Below are 23726 nucleotides of genomic sequence, written 5' to 3'. Positions count from 1 at the left end.
CACCACACCCCCCCCCAGTGACACCGGGGCAGCCCCGGGCAGCCCCCTCCAGCCCCGCGCGGGCTCCAGCTCACCCGCACGAGGACACGCGCGTGCGTGCGCACGTGTCGCGCCCCCGGGAGCGCGCGCAGGGCTGCGCGGGGCCGGCCCCGTGGCGCACGCGCACCCGCCGCGCGCGGGCGCGGGGAACCCGCGGGGGGGTGGGGTTGTGTCTGGGGAGGGAGGGAAGGGGGAGGGGGAGGGGGCGTGTCCCACCGCCCTTCGGCCCCGCCCCGCGCGTCGCGGCGTCAGGAGGGGCGGGGCGGGGCGCGCGCTCCAGGCGAGGCCGCCGCTTCCGGGTTCCCCGGCCTGAGGCGCGGAGCCGGTGAGGGGAGCGGGGGGGAGCCCAGGGCCGGGCCCAGGGCCGGGCGTGCGGGGTGAGAGGGCGGGCGGGAGGGAGGGAGGTTGGTAGGTGTCCCCCCCGCCCCGCCCCGCCCCGCCCCGCGGCCGCCGCCCCCGCCCCGCAGGACGGGGGGGGCCGGGGCCCCGCGCGGCAGCCGCGACCCCCCCCCCCCCCCCCCAACCCACCCGCCCCACTCCCGCGCCGGGCCCCGCACACGTGTGCCGACAGCCCGGGCCCCGCACGGAGCCTCACACGGCCCTGCCGGCGCCGAGCCCCCGCCGTGGGGCAGGGGTCCTGGCCAGGGGGGTCCTGGGGGTCTCCCGCGCCTCTAACCGCCCCCCCCCAGCACTGACACCCCCGGCCCCTGGGCCTGGTTCCTCCCTGCAGGCCTCGCGTCTGGCATGGTCCCGGCTTGGCCCCGCTTGTCATGCCCCACGTCCTCCATAAGCGATGTCTCACCCTTAAAATGAGCGATTGTGGCTGATGGTTCCTTCCTTCCCTCCTTCCTTCCCTCCTTCCTTCCCTCCTTCCTTCCCTCCTTCCTTCCCTCCTTCCCTCCCTCCTTCCCTCCCTCCTTCCCTCCCTCCTTCCCTCCCTCCTTCCCTCCCTCCTTCCCTCCCTCCTTCCCTCCCTCCTTCCCTCCCTCCTTCCCTCCCTCCTTCCCTCCTTCCCTCCTTCTCTCCCTCCTTCCCTTCTTCCTTCCCTCCTTCCTTCCTTCCTTCCCTCCTTCTCTCCCTCCCTCCCTCCCTCCCTCCCTCCCTCCCTCCCTCCCTCCCTCCCTCCCTCCAGCCCCGGTTCCCAGTGTCCAGGGATGCGAGGTGCCCTCCGTATCAGATGGCCGCTCAATCAACTGGGAAACTCCAGCCCTGGGAATCCAAAGCGACACAAAACCCGGGAGTAGAACTGGGGGAACATCTTGCAGCGACACCCCGGGGGTTTCACAACCCGCCCGGGGCCTCGTGCGGCGGCTCCAGCGCTGGGGAACATCAACCCCGGCTCTGCCTGTGGCTCCAGTAGGGCTCAGCCTGGCTCAGGAGAGGCTGAGGGACGTTCTCCTTGTGGAGTGTTTGAGAACCATCAAGGTGGGAGCTCAGCTGCTGCTTTGGCTCCTGGGTGTCCTGCTCGGTCCTGTGAGGACAGAAGTCAGAGGGGTTCATCAGCGGTGACTCTTCTCCATCCCCCACCAGGTTTGTCATCTGCCAGGAGGATGATCCCATGGGAAGGAGGGTGGTGTGTTGGTCCCTGTCCCTTACCCGCGTTCCTGGGAATCGCGGTGCTGAACAGCACCGTGCTGGGCGCAGCGAAGGAGCTGAAATCAGACCGTGAGGGTCCAGCTGCTGTCACAAACCAGGGCTCTGCTCTAACCCAAATTATCTCCAAGGGCTTTCACCCTCCAACAAGCCCATGCCAGCTGCCTTCCCTGCTCCTGGGCTGCCTCTGCTTGGGCTTGGCTGGTATTTTAAGCATGGCTGGGGCGCACACAGGGTCTGTGGGGTAGGCAGGTGCTTTGCTGGCTGTGTAGGAGGAGAGGGCTGGCCTTACCCTAGCCCACAGAGCCCCCAAAGGCCTTGCTCCCCCAAAGCAGAGGGTGACTGGGGCAGCACTCGTGCTTGGAAAATGACTGAGCCTGCGTCCAGGCCTTGAGTCACCGGTTCACGCCGGCGCGGGCTGTTGTTTTCCGTTGGCAGCGCACGAGCGGTGACCTGCTGGTTATTTATAACCCAGGGAGCCTCGCTGGTCGGGAGACTGAAGAACCCAGCTCTGGGACAGGGACAGGGACAGGGGGGAGTTCTCTGCTTCTCCTTCCACAAAGCTTGGGTTGAACAAACCCTTCCCAAAGGATTTGGCTGTTTCGCAGCGGTTTGGTAAACAAACAGCTCCGCGCTCGCACCGGCGGCTCTCTTCCCTCGGTAGGTTTAATCGTGCTGGCTGGCTGGCTGGCTGCTTTTCTTTCTCACTTTGTAGTTTTTTATCTTTGTTTTACTCAGTTCTTTACTGGAATTGAGCTGCTCAGCTCTGCCTGTGTAGCCCCGTGGCGGTGACTGCCGGGAAACCATGTGGAGGGGTGTTGTTTTTACTGCTGTAGATGGTGCTTGTCTCTGCGTTTCCACATCCGTCCTGCCTCTTACCCTTTCAAGATCGCAAGGAGAGGTTGTGGCTTTCCAAAATCCACCTGGAAGTGCCTCAGTGCTCTCTGGTTCCTTCTGGAACCAGCCAGCCCAGCGCCAGGGCTGCCAGGCTGATTTCTCTGTGTTTCACCGAACACCTGAGTTGGGTGAAATCTGCCTCGGAGCTGGTTTGTTGCACTTGTTGTTCAGGAAAATGCTGCCCCAACAGAATTGGTGCTTGTGGATTTGAGGCACTGGAACAAACTGGTTGGACTGGTCGTGGTGGAGGTGGAGAGGCCGGTGGTGAAGGCGGCAGGCGTCCTCGCAGACGCTGGGAGAGGAGATGCTTTCCAAGGAGCATCATGTGTTTTGGGGGGAATGCCACTGACTGAGTCAAACCTGGATGAGGGCTTCACAAAACCATGGGTCATCACCTCCCCCTGTGACTGGGCTGGGGACACCAGGCTGGCTGACAACCGAGGACAGGGACAGTCCTGGAGCTGAAACCCCCCCCAACTTGCTTCTCCCACCCTTGGGTCTCTTTCCACAGCTCTCACACCTTGAATTCGTCTTGGGTGGGACGGCTGCTGATCTGCAGGGTGTGTGCAGGATGTGGTGGGGGAAGGAGCAGCAGCTGCCTGGCCCCCCAGGGAGCCTCACGCTGCCTGGATCTCCCGTGCAGAGGGCAGAGATGGGGATGGCTCTGTGGTATTGTCAACCAACCTCTGCTGTCACTTAAGTGTCCCTTCACCCCCTCCAAAAGTGCTTTGAGCCCCCGAGCCCGAGGTTAACGTTGCTGTAATCTCTGCGCTCCCCGTTCCTGTGTTGCAACCCCAAGAGAGGAAATCTCATGACAAGTCGTGGTGAAAACAAGTTTCCTTCTCTATGAAACCATCAAGTCTGGAAACATCAAGGATTGACCCAGGGCTTGTCCCAAGAGACCTCTCAACCTGCTGCTCCAAGCAGGACAGGCTGGAGTGGGATGTGCACCGGCTGCTCCAGGTTTGGACCGCTGTGGATTTCAGCTGTGGCTGCTCAGGACCTGCTCTGCAAACCACGTTTCTGACAGCTCTGGTGCAGGGAGATGTTGGAGGTTGAGGCCATCTGGTCTGGTTTTGGGGAAAGCTGTGGGGTTTCTTGTGTTGGCTGGGAAGTAAAACCCGGAATCTCGATGCTGTAGCAAACCTGCTGCCTGCCATAGACATGCCCAAGCCCTGTCATCAACCTCTGCACTCTGTCCTTCTCCACCCTGATGGCAAGTGCTTCCAACTCAAGGGAATAAATTTCTCCAACTTCTCAAGTCCTTAGAAAGCTTTAGGGTGGCAGCCAGTGCTGGAGCAGCTCTCAGACCCTTTCCAGCAGCAGGATGCACTGCGAGCTGGGATGCAGCCGTGCGGGAAGTGTCTCACTCACAGCCACGTGCTTTGCTCCCGGAGCCTCCAGGCACTGCTTGGTTTCGGCACACTGCACCCAAGAACAGGGCAGGAGGCCAAAAGTCTGAAGTCAAAGGTCTCTTGTTGTCTGCAAACACGCTGCAGTCACAGATGACCCCAGGGACGCTGCTGCTGCCTGCTCAGCTCTGGTTTTACCAGGGTTTCCCGCAGCGGGAGGACACCGATTCTTCTCCTGCTCCCACCAAAGCTACTCAGAAGAGCAGCCCTGCCCTCTGCAACCCCCAGGGGCAGGGAGATCCAGGGCAGTCCAGCATCTGCCTCTGAACAGAGCGACCATAAACCTTATGGAGAACCAGCATCCTTCCTTCCCAGCTTCCCAGACGGCTCCATGCCACGGGGCGAGCTCCTGGACACCTCCAAAACTGTCTGTCCCACCTGGATTTGGCAAGTACCAGAGGGATGAGCTGCTCTCACCTCTGCCCAGAGTCTGCTGCAGGGTGACACCCCTTTGTCTGGACTACCTTAATGCCCTTCACGTGGCTTTTTGGGTGCCATCACTCCGGCTCACTGGCTGAATGCCTGTTGGGATGCCCTTGCCAGCACCTGGCCATCACAGGTGATGGAGAAAGAGAAGGGAAGAAGTGCCTGGCCCTGTGTGCATCACTGCTGGCTTGGCTGGCCTGCTGTCTCACCCAGGTTCAGGGCTGCCTGCAGACAGCTCACAAGGCTTAATTACTCCCTTAATCACTGCCTCTTGATCTGTGGGCTGTGCTGTGTTCTGCCTGAAACTCCCTGAGAAGCCTGTCGGGGTTCAGTGTGGTCGTGGGTCCGTCCCAGTGTCTGGCCATGAGCGCTTGCAAAACACCTTGGGTGCAGGAGCCGTGCCTCTTGGGTGACACTGGGTGCCCTTGGCGTGGCAGGTGAGTGCGATGCAAACCCAGTGGGTGCTCAGACCTGCTCCTCCTCCTTCCCAAAGGTGACATGTGAAGGCAGCGCCCGGCGCGGGGAGCGGCAGCAGCTGAGATGCATTCGAGCCACGCCGATGACCCCAAGGAAGCCATACAGGTGAGTGAGACATCCCAGTGCTCCCCAGATCGCTCCAGTTACTCCCCTGTGCATCTCCAGTTACTCCCCTGTGCATCTCCAGTTACTCCCCAATGCATCTTCAGTTACTCCTCAGTGCATCTTCAGTTACTGGTGGGGATGTGGTAGGACTTGTTGGTGCTGCCAGCTGGGCTTGGGATGGTTCATAAAGGGCTTTTGGGCAGAGAGGACACACAGTGGTTTGGCTGCTTGGGAGAGGTCAGAGCAAATAGGGTTAAATCACACCAGGCTCTATGTGGGCAAGACCCAGCACGGGGCAGGGGAGGGTGCTCAGCCCTAACACCCAGGTGAAGGAGCATTCCTGCTCTGTATTTGGGGCTTCTTTACCCAACTTTAGGAGTCTGAACCAGTTGAACGAGCAAAGTTCAAACCCAGCAGTTCAACCCAGGTGGTTTAATTCATCCCACAGCAGAATTCATTCATGCATGAGAGATAAAATCATTTGCACTCTCTAATCCTGTCAGCTCATGGGTGCTGCTTGCAGGCAGGGTGCTTGTGTGAGCAGATCCACGGGGCAGCTGGAAAGCAGCTCCTCATACAGGCAGGGACAAGGTGCCTGTTTCCCCCCCCTCTGCCCCTGGCTGTTGTCACTGAAATCTGCTGGAAATCTTATTTAAATACTGAATTAATATCCTGGGTTAGAAATTTAACAGGGATTCCTGCAGCCAAGCCAGTCTTGAGTCAAAATCTGCTGTGCCCTGGTCGCAGCGGGTGATGCTGTGGCACGATTGATGCTGGAACATGAATCATTTGAAGGGGGTCCCAGCTGAACCAGCAATGTCTGCCAAATGCCTGCTGGGAAGTGCAAGTTTCATTTTAAATAAGGTTGATTGAGACATCCAGGCTCAGCTGCATGAGGGGAAACAAAAACAAACCCTCTCCAGCAGCCTGAAATCGCTGAAGTGGCTGAACTTGCTTCTGTTCCACTGGTGTGAGGGTGAGAAAGGGAAGCAAAGCTGCTGGAAGGTAAAATTCACGGGTTCACGCTTCAAAGCCTGCTGAGTCTCTCTGGAGGGTGCAGCCAAAGCCCAACCACCCTTCTAAAACCATCTTCTGGGGGTAGCCTGGTCCCCTGAGGTACCCGTGGGTGAACAGCCGCTGCTGAGGGCGGGATCGATGGCTTTGATTTCTGCTGGTGGGACTCAGTAACCATCATGTGCTGCTCTGCACGAGGTCAAGTGGTAGCACAGCCCCTTCCTACCCCCTCCCAGCTTCTCCTGTATCCCCTGTGCTTATTGAATCCCTGTGTTTCCCCTGAGCAAATGCCTGGAGAGAGCTGGTTTCTATTGGTTTCCCCCCTCTTAAGCAACTGGGTGTCTGCAGAGGAAGCGCCGCCCGCCGTAGAGGCAACCCCAGCAACCCAGCAGGCCCCAAAACGCCAGCTGAAATTACAGAAATTACTCATTTCAGAGAAAAAAAAAGCCAGATGAACCATAACCCCAAAAGTGTGAGTCCCCAGTTTGACCAGTTCAGCTATTAACACTCCCCAACAGCCGCTGTGATGTGCGTGGGTGAAGCGGGAGCTTCGCTCTTGCACAAGCTTTGCAGGTTTTGAGCTCTTTGCTATGAAATCTTTCCTAATCTTGATATTTTTTAAAAACCCTGTGTACCTCCTGCCTTGCAGCTGATCAAGAAGCAACTGGTGAACGCCATCAAGGCGCTGCAGAAGCAGTATGTGACCTCAGATGCCATTGTAACCAGTGACGATGGGAACGCCAACACCCTCTGCAGCGCCCTGGAAGCTGTCTTTGTGCATGGGCTGAAGGCAAAGCACATCAAGACAGAGACTGGGGGGAAAGGAAAGAAAGGAGGGAGTCGAGGACCACTCCCCCAGCCTGTCTTCTGGGGTCTGCTGAAGAGCATCACCCATCGGTGAGTCCCTCCTTAGAGGTGTCTGTGCACTCAGGTTTATCCCTCTGCTTTGAGGCAAAAGCCACAAAATTCCAGGGATGGCAAACAGGAGGGATGGCTCAATGGAAAGATCCATCTCTGCCCTGTCCTCAGTCCCTTCAGCTGGCTCTTACTGGGGGCACTGGGGCTGCTGAGAGATGCAGGTAGGAGAGTGAAGCCCTTGAGATGCCAAGTGATGCAGGGCTGGGCACCCAGCACCACTGTCAGCATGTCTGGGGCGGGTAAAGGCATGAGCCAGTGTCCCCAAACAATTAAAGAATGAAGTTCTGCTGCCAGCTTAGAGCAGCAGATATTTTTGGGTGCCTGGTTATATGCAGAGTCCCCAGTGGGACCCTGGTGACCGCACCAGTGTGGGGATCTGATCTTCCTTCTGCCCCTGAAGATGGTTGGTTTCCATTTCCCTGCATCCCAGGTGGGATGAGCATCTCTGAGCTGCCAGGTGAGCTTTGCAGAGGTCTCACCTGGGTGATTATTGGTATTTCCTGGGGCTTTTCAGAACCACTCCCTAAGCAGAGTCCTCTACAGAACAGCCCCCACACAAACAGGTCTGAAAGCTTCACCCACCTCGCATCACCGACTCTTAAATTATGAAAGAGAAGATGAAAATAACTTTCACATGCTGGGGGTGGGGGCAGGATATTTTTGTGCCTTTTGTGCCTTTTGAAGGTGTTTTTTTCCTTCTTTCTTGAGAGACAAGATTTTAAAAAATAGCTTGTACAACTTTTGTGCTGGTTTTTGTAGCATCTGTGGTGCTGCTGTGAGCTGGGGCTGGAGGGGGATTAGGGAGCGTGGTGTTGGGGTTTAGGGGAGGCTGGTTGAAGGGAGGAGGCTGAGATTGTTTCAGGGGTTCAGCCTGGCCCAGTCTTCTATTTTTGTCTTGTATTTTTTCCCCCACTGTGTTTTTGACTGATTTGAAATCTGAAGATAGGATTTAAATATGCAGTTGTCACCAAGAAGTTGATCCAGACTGAGCAAGCCCCACCAACATGTGGGGACAGTGGGAATTTCCCTCTCTGCATCCTTGGTCCAGGGCAGGTGATGTGTGGGAGATGCCTCCAGCCAGAGAGAGCAGGAGCACCCAGAGGCATCCCAGGGATACCTGCAATCATTGCCAATATATTTAGCTTTGGGATATTCAGGACTTCTTTTTTCTCCATCAGAAACCACATTTTCCATGGAGGAAAGAGATTTTCCATAGCCTTTTTTGACCCAATTCCTAAACCCCCTGCATCAGAGCAGGTTGGGCAGCTCCTGATGGAGGATTTGCCTCTCCTACACCCCACGATGGGCCAAAACCAGAGCCACTCACATCACAGAATCACAGGGGTTGGAAGGGGCCTCCAGAGCTCATCTGATCCAACCCCCTGCCAAAGCAGCTCCCTAGGACAGGGCACACAGGTCGGTGTCCAGACGGGGCTGGAATCTCTCCAGAGAAGGAGACTCCACACCCCCTGGGCAGCCTGTCCCAGGGCTCCCTCACCCTCACTGGGGAAAAGTTCTTCCCCATGTTGCTGTGGAACTCCCTGTGCTCCAACTTGCAGCCATTGCCCCTTGTCCTGTCCTCACAGACACTGAAAAGGGGCTGCCCATTTCCCCCTGCATCCCATCCTTTAGATATTGATAAACATTCATAAGGTCCCCCCTTAGTCTTCTCCAGGCTGAACAGCCCCAGCTCCCTCAGCCTTTCCTCACAGGGGAGATGCTCCAGGCCCTTCATCATCTCTGTCCCTCCTCTGGACTCTCTCCAGGAGATCCCTGTCTGTTTGATCCCAGGGAGCCCAGAACTGGACACAACACTCCAGGTGGGGCCTGAGCAGGGCAGAGCAGAGGGGGAGGATCCCCTCCTGTGACCCGCTGGCCACACTCCTCCTGATGCCCCCAGGATCCCATTGTCTCTCTCAGCCCCCAGGGCACACTGATGGCTCATGGCCACCCTGTCACCCACCAGCACCCCGCAGATCCTTCTCCACAGAGCTCCTCTCCAGCAGCTCACCCCCAGCCTGTCCTGACTGAAGCTGTCATTCCTTCCCAGGCGCCAGACTCTCCACGGGCTTTTTATTAAACCTCAGTTGGTTTCTCCCTGCCCAGCTCTCCATCCTTTCCCCCTTCTTTCTCTCCCCAGAAATATCATCTCAGAACTGGAACAGCTCATCTTCATCAACACAGACGTGGGGCGCTGCCGGGCCTGGCTGAGGCTGGCTCTGAACGATGGGCTCCTGGAGTGCTACCTGAAGCTGCTGCTGAGGGACAGGGCGCGGCTGCCCGAATACTACCAGGGGACCGCTCTGCTCTTGGATGCTGAGGAGTGTGAGTTTCTCCTTAGCTACTTGCAGGGTTTAACCTCCTTAACCTTCGAGCTCTCCTATAAATCAGCTGTTTTGAATGAGTGGACCATCACCCCTCTGTCCCTGTCTGGTCTGTGTCCTGTTTCGGAGCTTCTGGAGCCCCTCACGTCCTCAACATCTGAACCCTGTCGAAAAGCATCGCTGGGCTCCATCTCCCAATCCTCTGGGTCGGATGAAATCGAGATTCAACCCTCTGTCCTCCCCATCAGTAAAGCCAGCAGCAAAATCAAGCTCACTTCATCCTCCTTGAGCCTTAACACTACCAGCTCATCCCAGCTCTCCTCCAGCCTGGGTTCTGACAGCATCCTCCCAGCTCACTGCGCCCGCAGCCCCGAGCGGGGCGAGGAGCCGCTCTCCTGCGACTCTGACCTGGGGACAGCCACTGCTGAGGACCTGGACAGGTCACTGCAAGAGTGAGTCTTTTCCCACATCTCTTCACACTGCTTTTTAACCCCCCCTGGCTCTTTTATGTAGGCAGGAAGCCTTTCTCTGGTTTTCTCCCCTTGGAAACAGCCTGAAAGGTAAAAAGAAACACTCAGCACGGCTTGCTGGGACCCTGCTGCCACTGCAAATGAGCTCCTGGCTGCTGAAGTGTGTGTTTGTCCTCTTCTACTGGGGCAGAAATGTCAGAAAAATGCTGCTCCCTGGTTTCTGGACGGTCATGTCTCTGTGGTGGAACTCTAGGGGATGCTCCAGGGCTTTCTGCAGGGTGAAGGGGGGAAAGAAACCAGTTTGCTCCCAGGAAAGGGTTATAATTTGCAGCTTTGGCAGATAATTTAGTGGAGGGAGGTTGTTAGTTTGTCATCCTCGTGATTTATTCCTGCCAAACACCCAGCACAAAGATTTCCAGTGGGTTATATAAGCTCTGAGTAATCAGTAAATATTTTCCCTGCCACCCTTAAAGCCTGGCCCTGAAGGAACATGACCTCGGGGTGCTGCTTGGTGCACCCTCTTCCTGATAAGGGTCTTCAAGAGGGTTTTGAGGTGCCCTCTGCTCTTCCCCCCACCTCCTAGGAATCCTTCCATCTGGGAGAACCTGCCTTGATTGGATTAAACCCGTGATGGAAAGCCATCCCTCTGAATTTTAATCTTGGGCTGGTTGAACTGGCCCTGGCTGGTGGGGAAGCAGGGGCATGGGAACAGCATCTCCTCTGCTGGTAATTGCTCATTAGTGGCTATGAAACAGGTGTCAGTTGGCACATGGTCTGTAGCTGGATCTGTGTCAGTGAGTCCTACATGGGGCTGTGGGGAGCACCCAGCACTCCCCCTCCCTTCTGAGGTTTCTGTCAGAAGCAAATTAAACCCCGTTAACGGGCAATTAGGGAATGAGTCCTGTGCAGGCAGGAGCCTGGCCTGCAGTGGGGTCAGCTGCTGCTCTGAGGGCACAAATAGCAGGCAGGATCGTTGTCAGTGCTGCCAGCCCACAGGAGACAAGCAGTGATGCTGAGTCCTCCTGGGCCTGGGGGGCTGAGAGGGCCAGCGGCATCCTGGGTTGTGTCAGGGACAGCGTGGCCAGCAGGACCAGGGAGGGGATCACCCCCCTGTGCTCAGCTCTGAGGAGGCTGCACCTTGAATACTGGGTTCAGGTTTGGGCCCCTCACTCCAGGAAAGACATTGAGGTCCTGGAGTGTGTCCAGAGAAGGGCAGCAGAGCTGGGGAAGGGGCTGGAGCACCAGTCTGATGAGGAGTGGCTGAGAGACCTGGGGGTGTTCAGCCTGGAGGAGACAGGGGAGACCTTCTTGCTCTCTCCAGCTCCCTGGAAGGAGGTTGTGTGGAGCTGGGGCTCAGCCTCTTCTCACAGATAACCCCCAACAGGAGGAGAGGGAATGGCTGCAGGTTGTGCCAGGGGAGGTTCAGGTTAGAAATGAGGAGACATTTCTTCTCCCAGAGAGCGGTTGGGCGCTGGAACGGGCTGCCCAGGGAGGTGGTGGGGTCACCGTCCCTTAGGGTGCTCAAGGGAAGGTTGGATGAGGTGCTGAGGGACAGGGGTTAGTGAGTGCTGTAGGTGGTAGGGGGATGGTTGGATTGGATGATCATGGGGGTCTTGTCCAACCTTCATGGCTCTGTGATCCTGGCTGGTTGGTTTGCCCTAACTGGGGGGTTTTACATTCTGGGTCTGTGTTCAGCCGCTCTCTTTCCTGTTCCAGGGTGTTGTCCGAGTTCAGTAAAGCCAAGCCGAGCCTGGAAGCCCCAGAAGTCCCCAACGTGCTCAGCTGCTCCCCACAGCAACCCACCCACCCCCAGACCACATCACCAGTCCCCCCAGCACCCTGCCCTGAAGCTCACCAGCCACCACCTCCCACTCCACGCTCCACTCGGCCGGGTGACGCGGTGACCGCCGGCGATGGGGACGGTGACACAGCACCGCGACCTGACAGCACAGCCGGTGTCCCGGCCCCGCGGCGTGGAGGAGAGCCAGGCAGGAGCAGCACAGCCAGCAGCAGGGAGGGAAGCCAGGCTGTCTGCAGCCCAGCAGCTGAGTACCTCCTTTCCCCGCTGCGGAGCTGTCCGGTAGGTGTCACAGCTCACTTGCTATCCAGCTCCTGGTTTTTATGCTTCCTGACCAGCACATCTAAAGGAAAAGGAAAAAGAAAACTGGGGGCAGCTTCTGAGTAGACACCAGTTCCTCCAAATCCTCCTCTTCCGTGCTGCTCCCAGTTTCCCAGCAGCAAGTTGGGTGTGAGCGATGCTCCCCCCTCTCCATGAGCATCTTCCTGGACCCCATGGGGCTGTGTCTGTGCAGCTTCCCTGGGAGATACTGGGTTGAAGTCAATAGTCCCTGGCAGAAGAGGCACCAAAGCTTTTGAACCCCTGCCTGGCCAGCCCGGTGTTCACAGAATCACAGGGTTGGAAAAGACCTTTAAGATCACCAAGTCCAACCATTCCCATCCTAAGCTAAACCAGATCCCTGAGCACCTCATTGACCCATCTTTTAAATCCATCCAGGGTCAGTGACTCAGCCCCTCCCAGGGCAGCCTGTTCCACAGCCCCACAATTCTTCCAAGGAAGAACTTTTCCCTCCCATCTGCTCTGACCCTGCTCTGGGGCAGCTTGAGCCCATTGCCCCTTGTCCCATCTCCTGTCCCCTGGCTGAAGAGACCATCGCCCACCTCTCTGCACCCTCCTGGCAGGTCAGTGGAGGTGGGGAGAAGGTCTCCCCTCAGCCTCCTCTTCTCCAGGCTGAACACCCCCAGCTCCCTCAGCTGCTCCTCAGAGGATTTGCCCTCCAGCCCCTTCCCCAGCCTGGTTGCCCTTCTCTGGACACACTCCAGGACCTCAATGTCCTTCTGATGCTGAGGAGCCCAGAACTGGACCCAGCACTTGAGGTGCATCCTCACCAATGCCCAGTACAGGGACACAATCACCTCCCCAGGCCACACTATTTTTGGCCAGTTCCTCTCCAAGAGCAGTCATACCAGGAAGTTTTTGGGTTTCTTAATGATGTCTGGAGAGTGATGAGCTCCAGCACAAACCTGGCACCATAGTCTGTGTGACAGCCCATAAACCTTGAGCTTCTCCTGGGGACTTTCCTTTGTCAGAGGTGGGAAAAGGGAAACAAATTACTGGGTTGTTTTTTTTTTCAGTGGGAAACTATTCACACAGCACATCTGTTCCCAGAGCAGGATGGCATTCCCTGGTGCTTAGGCCAGCTTGGATCAGCAGCAGATTTCCCCTGCAGCCAACAAGATGATCCACTTGCTTTTGCTTTTAGGAAACTCTCTGACCTGTCTTCTGTCTTTAATTCATTACTGACTTTTCCATCCTGGTTCCCATTGTTTCCATCCTGGTTCCCATCGTTTCCATCCTGGTGAGGTTAGGATATACTTCATCCCCCTTCCCCCCCCCCAAAATGATTTCTCTTGTTGGTCCCTGCTCCTTTCAGCCCCCCCCCTGTTATCCTGTTTCTGCTGCTTCCTCATGGCCTGGGGCCAGTTTGAACCTAATCTATGTATAACATACGGTGTCAACAGGAAATTCCCCCCCTGCTTCAGCATGACTCACAGAGCAACCTGCGTTCCTGCTCTGGGAGTCAGCAGAGGAGCCTGTCTGTACGTTGGGAGCTGCACCACAAGCAGCTCCTGATCCCTGCTGCAGGGTGGTGATGGCTCTTCTGCTGTCCTGTAGCTCCTTGTGCAGGATAAAAGGCTCTTGGGAAGGAGGGAAAGGTACCTGAGAGGTTATTCCAGGTGGGATGCAGCCCCCGGGAAGGGATGCGCTGTGTCTGGAGAAGCTGCTGCCAGAGCATTGAGCTGGGTGGTGTTTTGCTCCAGGTGTTTCTTCAGAGGGCTCATCCCAAATCTCACTGTGTTCCCATAGCCAGGAAAAAAACCTCCCAGAGAAGTTACAGCTGTGTTTCCTTCCAGCTTAGGGAGCTTTGTGCTGTCTGTGGGTCTCAGCCCCTCCTGACCTACAGAGACAGAGGTTTCCTCTGCCTTCCCTGCCTTTAGCTCTTGCCTGTCCTGACCAGGTCTGTGTTTGGAGTATCTGCTGTAAGCTGTAGGTCTCTGTCATCATAAACATCTTCTCTGTACCTCTCCCCATCACTGTTCTTTCTGGAACAAGGATGGTGCCACTGCTCCAGGCAAGCCCACACCCTGCCATGGCAGGGCTGGTTTCTTTCCCTCTGCCAGGAACACTTCCAGGACCAAACATCTTGTATGAGCTCCCTGCAGGGACCATGCTCTCCCCCTGAGCTCCTCAGTGATTTTAGAGGGAGAGAACTGAAGAATTTTGAACTTTCTAAGACCACCAGTACATAATCCCAGTATTTTCCAGCTCCCACAGAGCATTCCCTGATGGGAAGGGAGCAGGGGAGCCATCCCGGTATCTCTGCGTGGGATTTGGTCTGTGCAGGAGCTGCCCCTGTGGAGGGGTCCTGTGTGTGTTTGGGGGGTGCAGTGTGTTCAGTAAGCCAATCATTAATAGATTCCTTAATTGTTTTTGAACAGAAAGGGAAGAGCTGGATCTCAGAAGATGATTTCTACAGACCTTCTCCAGGAGGGAGCAGCGAAAGCGTGGCCAACACCAACGGCTTCGGGCCAGAGGGGGCTGGGGAAGCTCCAGCCCCTGGGCTAATTAGTGCTCTTGATTTGGAGAGGCTCTCAGTGCCCTCTGCAGAGAATGGGAAGCCCAAAATGTCACCTGAACGGGAGCAGAAGGGCTTCAGTGTTGTGCATCGCAGGCAGATGGGTACGTGCTGCTCTCCTCCCCTCCTTTTGTTGAGCTTTCCACACTGGGTGGTGCTGGGGGGGGGATTTGGGGGGGTGATGGGCTGCTTGGGAAGCAGGGTTTGTGGCAGCTGAGCTTAGGGCAGTTTAGAGGCTCCAGAAGGCAGCAGTAGGAGCTCCCCTTGGTGTTGCTGAGCTCCTGGCAGGAAGCATTTTAGGAGAGGGAGGTACACTGGGTGTCTGTCCACCCTGTGGGATGTTTCTTCATCCCATCCCACTCGTTGGCAGCCTCAAAACCCAAATTCCTGTGGGGAGATGATGGAGACTGAGGAAGGGGAATCAGCTTTTTAAAAGGGTAGACACTGGCAGGACAAGGGGGATGGAGTGAAGCTGGAGGAGGGAAGGGTTAGATGAGATATTAGGGGGAAGTTCTTTGCAGAGAGAGTGGTGAGGGGCTGGAAGGGGCTGCCCAGAGAGGGGGTGGGTGCCCCATCCCTGGGGGTGTTCAAGGCCAGGTTGGATGGGGCCCTGGGCAACCTTGTGTAGCTCCAGGCCTGGAGGTTGGTGTCCCTGCCTGTAGCAGGGGGGTTGGAGCTCTGTGATCCTTGGGGTCCCTTCCAACCCAGCCCAGTCTGTGATTCTATGATTCTATGAAGGATGTCCTGCAAACTCCTGCCCCATCCCACCAGGCCCATCTTCCAAGCTGTGACACCTCCATCTGCTCCCTACAAGCTGCCCATTAGCTTTTCTCTCTCCTTTCCTTGCTTCAAGCTCTCCTTTCATTTCGAGGGGAGGGAGAAGTTCAACTAAGACACCTGCTTTTACCCCAGGTCTTTCCAACCCTTTCCGTGGGCTGCTGAAGCTGGGCAGCCTGGAGAGGCGAGGAGCCATGGGGATATGGAAGGAGTTTTCCTGTGAACTGTCACCTCTGGAGCTCAGGCTCTTCCTGGACCACGAGGAGCGGATCTGTGTGGAGACCTACTCCCTGCTGCGGTGCGAGGCGCTGGCGCTCACCCACTCGGACGGCCGCTTCGAGTTGGTGTTTCTGGGGAAGAAGCTCTACCTCCGAGCTCCATCTCGAGATGAGGCTGAGGACTGGTTGGACAGGATCAGGGAAGCCCTGCAGAAGTGCCGGCCTCAGCTGGAGGAGGAGGAGTGGGAGACCCTGGAGTATCCAGAAGACAATAGTGAAGGTCAACCCACCCAGAGTGACTCTGCTACTCATCCCCAGTACAGCGACGTGCCTGGGAACGGCTTGGACTGGACTCCAGCTCATGAACCAGAGCTGGATGCCATAAAAGAGTCTGTTCTCTACGTGGACATAGACAAAACCTGGGTCCCCTTTATTTTCTCCCTGTCTCTAGAAACCTTGAAGTGTTTTAAAGTCAGAAACAATGATAAAGTTTTAACCAACAGTTACGGTATCGAGACGATCCAGGACATCCTTCCCGACACCAGCCTCGGGGGACCCTCCTTCTTCAAGGTGATCACCTCCAAAGCTGTCCTGAAGCTGCAGGCTGAGAACGCAGAAGAAGCTGCTCTGTGGAGGGAGCTGGTCAGAGAGGTGCTCATGTCCTACCTGGAGGGTGCAGAGGAGGCGCTGACGCTGGGTGGCGGCTTGGATGGCCATTCCCAGGTCATCCTGAAGAACATCGTGAAGGAGAACGGCTTCTTGCTGCAATACCTGGTGGCCATCCCTGTGGAGAAGGGCCTGGACTCACAGAGCTTCATCTGTGCAGGTATCCTTTGGCTTGTCCCAAACCAAGCAAGCCAGCCCACCCTTCTGGAGGAGGGTGATGATGTTCTAATGAGGTGACAGCAGGTTAAAGAGATGCCCCAAGTCCTACCCTGAGCTGTTGGTTTCCCAGGTAACACCAAAGCCCCCTTGGGAGGGCTTCACATCCCCAATCAGTGGCACTGTCAGTGGTCTGCATGCACTGGCGAGTCCCCTTGTGCTGAATCCCCATCCCATCCCCACACTGGTCCAACTGGGCTGTTACTGGGCCACTATTTAAGCTCCTTCATGGTACAGTGGGTCTTGGCTTGGTAGCTGCTGGAGGTGGACCTTAGATGGACCATTTTATGGCCCCAGCCTGCAGGGAAAGTGCAATCAGGAGCAAAATGCTGTTTTTCTGGTACTGCAGCACAGGGAGCAAGGGTGTGCCCAGCCCATTTTGGGAAACACCCATTTACCTTCACAGCAGGCAGGGTGGTGCCGCCCTCTGGGCTAACTCTCCCTGACCTCCAGAATTTGCTCCTCACCTTGGCAAGTTAATTAAACTGCAGATTTCCCTCCTGCTTCAATTCCATTTCTCCTACCCTCCAGCAGCTTTTGCTTTCCTAATTTTAATCCCTCTCTCCTTTTTTTAGTATCTATATTTTTCCATTCCATTCGGCCTCCCTCCTTCCCCTCCAGGCTCTGTCCTGCATCTCCCACCTACCAACAGCTGGAAGCAGCAAGTGGAAAAGTCAAATTCCTGGTGGTTTTTACATGCAGCTTCCTTAGGGGTCTGGCTTTCCCCTCCCTCCCTCCCAGCCTGACCCTCCCCCAGCACAGGAACACTTTTCTTACCTGCAATACAAGCTTTTTACTCCTTCAGGGAGCAGCCTCTGACCTCTGTAAATAGATTTTTGGGGAGGGGGATGCACTCCAGATACCCTGAAGCACAGAGACCAGGGTAGTAGAGCCTTCCCTGAGGCTCACTTTACACTTGGGCAGATGTTTTAGAGTTCTGAAGCCATTAAAAATAGCACAGAGGGGGGTTTCCTCCAAAAAATGAGCTGGGTTCCTCCTGGGTTACCCACTGCTACAATAAAAGCTTCTTTTTCTGGCTTAATCCACCCTGATCTCATCCCTTGTGGATGAGGATCCCTTGGAGATGAGGTTCTGGTACCCAGCAGCAGGAGATAGAAGGGCTGACTGAAGGCAAAACGGCGCAGAGCTACTGGTGAAGCTGATGGGACAGGGAGGTGGGATTTAGGTTCTTCCCTAAACCCCTGTGATGTTTCCAGAATCCACTTCCCCACCCCAAAAAAAAAGCCAAGAAATTAATTAATTGGATGACTTGATGGATAAGAATTGGTTCAGGGATAGTCCAGACTCCTTTATTATGGAGGAAAACAATGAAGTGGCTCCTGTTGGACCATCGTGGTCTTAAATCCATGGGGAAGGGGCATGGGACCTCTCTCTGAACATCCTACAAGTGCTTTAGCTGACCTCCAACCCTTCCAAAACCTCTCTTGCTCCATTCCCCCCATCCCAAAAGTTTCTCCCCTCGTCCTGGCTGTGGTGGGAGTGGGCATGGGGTCCCCTCTCATCTCCTCACCCCTGCTCCCTGCAGGCTGCTCCAGGCAGATCGGCTTCTCCTTCGCCAAGCCCAAGCTCTGCGCCTTCTCCGGGCTCTACTACTGCGACAGCTGCCACCGGGACGAGGAGACGCTGATCCCCTCGCGCCTCATCCACAACTGGGACCTGGCAAAGAGAGGGGTACGCCTGGGCTGGGGCAGTGTGGGGAGCAGGACAGTGCTCCAGCATCTCCCTGTGCTTCCTGGGAAGGAATAACAGCTTCAGTCAGGACAGGCTGGGGGTGAGCTGATGGAGAGGAGCTCTGTGGAGAAGGAGCTGGGGGGTGCTGGTGGGTGACAGGGTGGCCATGAGCCAGCAGTGTGCCCTGGGGGCTGAGAGAGACAATGGGATCCTGGGGGCATCAGGAGGAGTGTGGGCAGCAGGTCACAGGAGGGGATCCTCCCCCTCTGCTCTGCCCTGGTCAGGCCCCACCTGGAGTGTTGTGTCCAGTGCTGGGCTCCCTGGGATCAAACAGACAGGGATCTCCTGGAGAGAGTCCAGAGGAGGGACAGAGATGCTGAAGGGCCTGGAGCATCTCCCCTGTGAGGAAAGGCTGAGGGAGCTGGGGCTGTTCAGTCTGGAGAATAGAAGACTAAGGGGGGACCTTATGAATGTTTATCAATATCTGAAGGATGGGATGCAGGGGGAAATGGGCAGCCCCTTTTCAGTGCTCTGTGGGGACAGGACAAGGGGCAATGGCTGCAAGTTGGAGCACAGGGAGTTCCACAGCAACATGGGGAAGAACTTTTCCCCAGTGAGGGTGAGGGAGCCCTGGGACAGGCTGCCCAGGGGTGTGGAGTCTCCTTCTCTGGAGAGATTCCAGCCCTGTCTGGACACCGCCCTGTGTGCCCTGTCCTGGGGAGCTGCTTTGGCAGGGGATTGGACCTGATGAGCTCTGGAGGCTCCTTCCCACCCCTGTGATTCTGTGATTCCTGACGGGCAGAGGTGGGGGTGTCCACCCTGCACCTCCCCCCAAACCCTCCGGGCTGCTCCATGGTTCATACCCACCCCAGCCTCTCTCTCCACCCCAGGTTTGCCGTCAGGCCTTGAAGTTCCTCACCCAGATCCGTAACCAGCCCCTGATTGACCTGAAGCTGATCAATGAGAGCCTCTACGACCACGTGGAGACCATGGCACGGATCCGCCAGCGCAGGGAGCAGCTGAAGCTGCTGGGAGATTATCTCATCATGTGCCGCAGCGGGGCCCTGAAGGAGCTGAGCAAGAGGTGAGGTCCCTCTCTGGGTGACATTACCCTGCATCATCCACCCCAATAGTCTCCCAGTCCTCCTCCTCCTCCTCCTTCTCAGGAGTGGGGAGCGGTGCTGCCAAGGCCTGGGCTGGTTTTTAGCTCCGTGTCATCTCCTCAGAGGAGTTCTCTCTCTCTGTTGCCTCGGTCAACGCGTTGAGATGTGACTCAGGAAACACCTTCCTGACTGAGGAGCTTCAGGGCTGGACAGGAAACACCTGGGGAAAGAGAGGAGAGGTTTCTTTTCGTTTTGCCCCACTTTGAAATGCTCTCACGCGATTCCACAGTGGGATTTGGGATCACAGAGGCACAGGGTTGGAAAAGACCCTTAAGATCATCAGGTCCAACCATTCCTGTCCTGTGCTAACCCATATCCCTGAGCACCTCATCTCCCCATCTGTTAAACACACCCGGGGGCTCAACCCCCTCCCTGAGCAGCCTGTTCCACACCCCCACAGCTCTTTCAGGGAAGGATCCTCCCCTGACATCTGAGCTGACCCTGAGATGTGGGGGATGATGTGACAATCAGCTCTGCTGTGATTTTCTTTTGGAGCCTGTGTCATCCGAGCTCCCCCTTGCTCCAAAGCTGTTGGAGACGTGGTGGAAACCATCTCCCATCCTCCTCTCTGTGCTTCTTTGCAGGCTTGATCACAGGCACTACCTCTTGGAGTGTCCCCACAAATACAGTGTCACCGACCTGAGGCAGGTGAGAGCATCTGGTGTGGTTGGGGGGTTTTGCTGGTGACAACACCCCTGTTTCTGTCGAGCGTGGCACTTTGGCATCATCAGTAGAAGGCTTCAATCAGCTCCAGTTGCTTTTAGCCTTGTTCTTGTCCCTCATGGGTGCTCTGCAGGTTTGAGAATCACCTTACAGGCCAATCATCACCTTAATTTAATTTGCCAAAGTGATTGGCACAAGCCTGTGACCTCCAAGAGCTACAGAGATCACACTGGATCAGTTGCTTCACCTCAGTTTAAGCCACTGACATCTCTCCAAACCAACCTGTACCTGTTGCAAATCATGCAGGAGGTGATGGGCCAGCTGGATTACCCATCCTCTCCAAACCAGGGAGCCCCATCCTGGCACAATGTGGGTGCTGACCTCTGCTCTTTGGGGTCCTGCTGTGAGCTAGGCACGTGTGGTTTGGGTTTGGGTTGGGAGAACAGCCTTTTCCTCGTATCAAAGGGTGGGTGTACCACAGAGATGGGCTGCGTGCTGCCTGACCTGTCCTTGCCCTGCAGATCGCTGATGGTGTCTTTGAGACCTTCCTGCAGTCCCTGCTCCAGTTTGCTTCCCACCACGTCTACAACTGTGACCTGTGCACCCAGCGTGGCTTCATCTGCCAGATCTGCAACGGCAGCGACATCATTTTCCCCTTCGAGTTTGACACGACCTCCAGGTGAGCAGCATCCCCACTTACAGAGCCCGGAGCATCCCCATCATCTCTCTCCAGGGCTCTTCCCTTCCTAAGGCACATCACCCCAGGGTGGGCTGGGAATTGCTCTGAGCTGGCTGTGTGTCCTTGAGGTCTTCCTCCTCCTCCTGTCCTCAAGGTGTCCTTGGCAGCTCCAAGGTGTTCCCAACCGAAACTGGGCTGTGTGGGGCAGGGGTTGCTCAGCCCAGCTATTCCCAGGGGGGTGCAGGAGGGAAGGAGAGGCAGCAGTGGGACTGTGTGTACACTGAGGTGGGGAGGAAGGACAGATGGACATGGATTTGGGGATAGTGGGTAGCCCTGTGGGTTGTGCTTGGGGACATTCCCAGCAGGATGGGGTGGGGACACTGGCTTCCATCTGGGTTTTCCTCCTGCCTAGAAAGCCAGCAGCGCCCGTGCCTGCAGCGGGCTGAGCCGATGAATTTGGGTGGGGGTGTGAGCCAGGGGTTGTCTGTCCCCATCAATACCCTTCCAGCCTGGTCCGTGGCACCTGCTCAGAGATCCATGGTTATTTGGCAGTGAGCACAGGCCTGGCAGAGCAGTTTCAAGGCCTGATGTGCTGTGCCAGCTTCCTTTGCCAAGCAACGGGAGCAGCAGCATCCAGACCCTGCAGAAAATGCCAACCAGACCAGGGTCCTGGGGTACCCCCTGTGCTATGTGGTTACAGACACTTCCAGGGCAGCTGAGCAGGGTTGCTCCTCTCCCCCCTTGCTGCAGGGACAGCATGGTGCTTATTACCAAGCACAATATCCCCAGGGGACTGATTTTTCCCTGGAAAAACAAGTGTATGGGCTCTGGGAAGAGCAGGCACGCAGGGCTGAGCTCCACCAGCAAGCTGGCTGGAGGTCTCACGGCCCCTAAAACCCAAGACCTGAAGTTTGTTGACCTATTAATCAGTATTATTATTTATCATGATTGTTTTCTCATGGTGGAGGAGGTGGTGCAGCAGGAAAGCAGCTCGACCAACATCCTCCCCAAGCCAAACTCAGCTTCCTGCCCCTCTGCCCGCCCCCGGGGGTGGGGAGGGAACAACCAGCTGCTGGGGTCAGGCGGTGGCTTGCGGCAGGATGCGTCTGAAACGCCTCTGAACAATAACCCCAGCCAGGCACGGGACCTGCTCCTTCCTGCAGCCCTTGCTTTGGCAGGTGGAGGCTGGAGAAGCTGCTCAGAAACACTGGGGAGGGGGGGTAAAAAACCCACCCCCCCAGCTTTGCAAACCCTCCCGTGCTCAGGGAGCTGCTGCTGCTGATCTGGAGAAGGCACATGAAAACCCATTCCTCTGGGCAACCACCACAGCAGCAGGCAGCTCCCCCAGCAGCTCCCCCATCCCCTCTATCCATCCACAAGCAGCTTGCCAATCCGGAGTCACTCCGGATTCGCAGCTGGCTGTCGGGAGCAGGGTTTAACCCAGGCTGTGGTATGTCAGGCACGCTGCTGGCTGTCTCTGCACCCCTCCCCATTGGTTTTGGGGGGGGTTAAAGGTGGGGCTCACACATGGATTGTACACTGGGTGTTTGCCCCTGAGGGTGTTCAGAGAGAATCCAGCCCCCCCCCCCTCCCCAGTGTGCGCTGGGTCTGGCTGTGGAGGAGGGGGTGGGGGGGGGTTATGAGCTGGGGGTAAAAGGGAGCTCAGCCTTCAGGGTGCAGCCTGTTCCTCTGCTGCCTGAGCCACTAGTGCCCGCCCCGCGCAGAGCTGGTGTCTCCTCCCCGCCCCGGCCCCGCGCAGGGTTTCGTTTCAGCCTGTTTACATTCTTGCTGCGGAGCTGAGCCAGAGCCGGGAGCTCCCAGGGTGGGTACCGCTGAGACCTCCCCAGAGCCGGCTGCCTCAAAGGCAGCTCCATCCCAGCTTCCCATCCCCTTCCCGTGTCCCCACACAGTCATCCTGCCGCCTTCTTGAGTCAGGGGTCTCCCAGCTGAGCCTCAACCAGCAGCCGGTCCGCGTTCCGGCGCTGAGCTGCCTCCCATCCCCTCCAGCCATGCGTCCCTGGCCGGGCTCTCTCCACCCGGCGCTGTCACAGGGTTTGGGGTGTCTCAGCCGTCTTGTCCCCGCTGGGAAGGCGAGGTGCAAACTTCTCCTCCCCCCGCAGAGACCCGGCAGCGCTGGCAGCTGCCCGCAGGGCTTTTTTTTTGCCGGCTGAGCTGCTGCTTTTGCTCTCAGCTGGCTGGAGGTGTGTCTTCTGCTCGACCTGCTCGCAGGGGTTGTGTTGAGCTCTCACCAGCGCTGGGGGTGGGGGGGGGGGCTCTTGGCTGGGATGATAACACGAGGAAGCAGCCCCGGGTTTGGTTTGGTGAGGTTTGCTCTTTGTTCCAGCCTTCCTAACAGCCTGCCTCTGGTTTGTTGGTGGGTTCTTTTTCATTTTCCCTCCTTGGTTACTCCTAGGTGCAGCAAGTGTAAAACCGTCTTCCACCGGGACTGCCACGCCAGCGCCAAGACGTGTCCCCGCTGCGAGCGCCGGCGGAGGTACCAGCTGGAGGCGGAGGCCAGCGCGGAGCCGAGCCTTTAGCAGCCAGGGATGGACCTCCACGCTGCTCTTGGCTTCTCATCCAGCTGGATTCGTGCTGAGGGGCTGGGGCTGATGGGAGCAGAGACACCTCTCCCTGCCCGGGAGCCCATCCTGCACCCGCAGCTTCCCCAGGGGACAGGGAGCCGGCGATGCAGGGTGATGCGGGGTGATGCGGTGTGGGTGCTCCTGTGCCCCACTGAGGGACCCTCTGCCTACCCAGGGCTGAGCAAGGGGGGATGGGAAAGGCTCATCCCCCTGCTCACACTCACCTGGTGGTGCTGGGGATAGAGGGGGGGACACACTCCCACTCACCCTTATGGTGCCAAACTGGTACGTCCCCTCTCATGGGAGCCCAGCGGCGGCTTCCCGGGGTGTAAATTGGGATTTCCAATCAAGGTTGTGGATAACTGACAGTGATCAAAGCTCTAGTTTTTTAGGATGTTCCATACTGAAGAACCAGTATTTTTTTAGGGGGGAGAAGGGGGGGGGTTTGCACAAGCTGCTCCAGGTGACGGGAACCGCTGGGGAAGGGCGAAGTGACACTTGTGCCTTTGGGGACCTTACCTGGCCCTGGGGGGACCGGCCCAAACATCTCACCCCTCACCGTGGCCTCTGGGAAGAGCCAGGAGGGAAGAGCTGGGCTGCTCCTCCCCACCTGCTGCTCTTATTCCTGGGAATCGATTTTATTTCCCTTTCACCCCCTCCCCTTGTGAAAATAATTAAAGTTTATTTAATGAGGGAACACGTCTTCAGGCTCTGCTTCTCCTCAGTGGGTCCCGTGCCCC

At 57.0% G+C, this 23726-nt stretch overlaps 1 protein-coding gene and 1 long non-coding RNA gene across 2 annotated transcripts; both read left to right on the top strand.

Moving 5' to 3' along the window:
* Positions 1-307: 307 nt before the first annotated feature.
* On the top strand, positions 308-4890 carry LOC311201138. Its single transcript, XR_014617849.1, has 3 exons — positions 308-364; positions 1172-1569; positions 4861-4890. It is a non-coding gene; the product is annotated as an uncharacterized lncRNA (long non-coding RNA).
* Positions 4891-4907: 17 nt separating this feature from the next.
* PLEKHM1 (pleckstrin homology and RUN domain containing M1) lies at positions 4908-23688 on the top strand (the record flags this gene model as incomplete). The annotated part of the gene is made up of 11 exons (XM_084275418.1): positions 4908-4949; positions 6613-6860; positions 9022-9657; positions 11392-11755; positions 14194-14434; positions 15243-16151; positions 17754-17899; positions 18790-18983; positions 19647-19710; positions 20247-20404; positions 22818-23688. 11 exons carry the CDS (start codon positions 4908-4910, stop codon positions 22939-22941), a joined length of 3126 nt encoding a protein of 1041 aa, XP_084131544.1. The 3' UTR covers positions 22942-23688.
* Between the last annotated feature and the right edge of the window lie 38 nt (positions 23689-23726).

The sequence above is a fragment of the Gallinula chloropus genome, assembly GCF_964237585.1.
Source record: "Gallinula chloropus genome assembly, chromosome: 26".
NCBI classification, from domain to species: Eukaryota; Metazoa; Chordata; class Aves; order Gruiformes; family Rallidae; genus Gallinula; species Gallinula chloropus.
This window is presented reverse-complemented; position numbering and strand designations above follow the sequence as displayed.